The 1,715-nt window shown below is 57.3% G+C and overlaps 1 protein-coding gene across 1 annotated transcript in view; it reads left to right on the plus strand.

Moving 5' to 3' along the window:
• The first annotated feature begins 29 nt into the window (after positions 1–29).
• Positions 30–1,715, plus strand: part of LOC107307552 (integrin alpha-5-like) — a 3,432-nt gene continuing 1,746 nt past the window's right edge. Inside the window, exons 1-3 of the mRNA XM_015851065.2 lie at positions 30–124; positions 234–339; positions 1,447–1,599. Of these exons, the coding sequence (XP_015706551.1) occupies positions 84–124; positions 234–339; positions 1,447–1,599 (300 nt within the window). The 5' untranslated portion in view covers positions 30–83. The remainder of the gene's footprint in view (positions 125–233; positions 340–1,446; positions 1,600–1,715) is intronic.

Genomic DNA, 1,715 nt, shown 5'->3' on the forward strand with positions numbered 1-1,715 from the left:
GGGGGGGGGTCTTTGTGAGACCCCCCCCCCCAAACCCCCACAGTAAGAACGCCAACAACTCCCAGAGCGACGTGGTGACGCTGATGCTGGAGGTGCGGGCGGCCACGCGCCTGTCGGCATTCGGGTGAGTGACCCCATATGGGGGGGGACAATATAGGGGGGGGGTGGGGCTGAGCTGCTGACCCCCCCCCATATGGACCCCCCCATATTAACACCCCCCATATGGACCCCAGTGTGTCCCGGCCTGAGGTTGTCACCATCCCGGAGCCCGGCTGGGAGCCCCCCCAGCCCCCCCAGCGCCTGGAGGACATCGGACCCCCCGTGGAGTTTGTGTATGAGGTGGGTGGTAAATGGGGGGGGGTCCATGGCCCCATATCCCCAACCTTGAGGTCCCTGTGGTCCCTATATCCCCAACCCTGGGGGTCCCAATGACCCCAATCCCATTGATCCCATTGGTCCCTATATCCCCAACCCTGGGGGTCCCCATGTCCCCAGCTCTAAGGGTCCCAATGACCCCGATCCCATTGATCCCAGTGTCCCCAGCCCTATAGGCCCCAATGTCCCCAGCCCTGATCCCACAGCTGACCCCATAAACCCTGAGCATCCCCATGTCCCCAACCCTTCACAGACACCCCATGTCCCCAGTGCTGTGGGTCCCTCTGCAGGTCCCCATATCCCCCTATAGATCCAATGTCCCCCTATAGCTGTGATGTCCCCATAGATGCCATGTCCCCATGTCCCCCTATGGATGTGATGTCCCCCTATAGATGTGGTGTCCCCATAGATGCCATGTCCCCATGTCCCCCTATAGATCTTATGTCCCCATGTCCCCCTATGGATGTGATGTCCCTATGTCCCCCTATAGACATAATGTCCCCCTATAGCTGCCATGTCCCCTTATAGATCCAATATCCTCATGTCCCCTATAGATTCAATGTCCCCCTATAGATGTGATGTCCCCCCATAGATGCCATTCCCCTATAGCTGCCATGTCCCTATAGATGTCCCCATGTCTCCATAGCTGCCATGTCCCTATAGATGCCATGTCCCTATAGCTGCATGTCCCTATAGCTGTATGTCCCTATAGCTGTATGTCCCTATAGCTGTCCCTATGTCCCTATAGCTGTCCCCATGTCCCTATAGCTGCCATGTCCCTATAGATGTCCCATGTCCCTATAGATGTTCCCATATCCCTATAGATGTCCCCATGTCCCCTATATCTGCCATGTCCCTATAGATGTCCCCATGTCCCTATAGATATCCGCCATGTCCCTATATCTGCCATGTCCCTATAGATGCCATGTCCCTATAGCTGCCATGTCCCTATAGATATCCCCATGTCCCTATATCCGCCCTGTCCCTATATCTGTCCCCATGTCCCTATATCTGTCCCCATATCCCTATATGTGCCCCCCTGTCCCTATATGTGTCCCATGTCCCGTCCAGGTTCTCAATGAAGGTCCCAGCTCCATCAGTGCCGGTTCCCTGGAGCTCTGCTGCCCCCTGGCGGTGGGCGCCCACCCGGTGCTTTATATCGTGGGACACTCGGGGCCGAGGAACTGCAGCGTCAGCCACGGGGTGGACCGGATGGGACTGAGGGTGAGGGGGGAGTGGGGGGTAATGGGGGGATATGGGATATGGGATATGGGATATGGGATATGGGATGGGATGGATGGGATGGATGGGATGGGATGGGATGGGATGGATGGGATGGG

The sequence above is a fragment of the Coturnix japonica genome, unplaced genomic scaffold (assembly GCF_001577835.2).
Source record: "Coturnix japonica isolate 7356 unplaced genomic scaffold, Coturnix japonica 2.1 chrUnrandom670, whole genome shotgun sequence".
Lineage (NCBI taxonomy): Eukaryota > Metazoa > Chordata > Aves > Galliformes > Phasianidae > Coturnix > Coturnix japonica.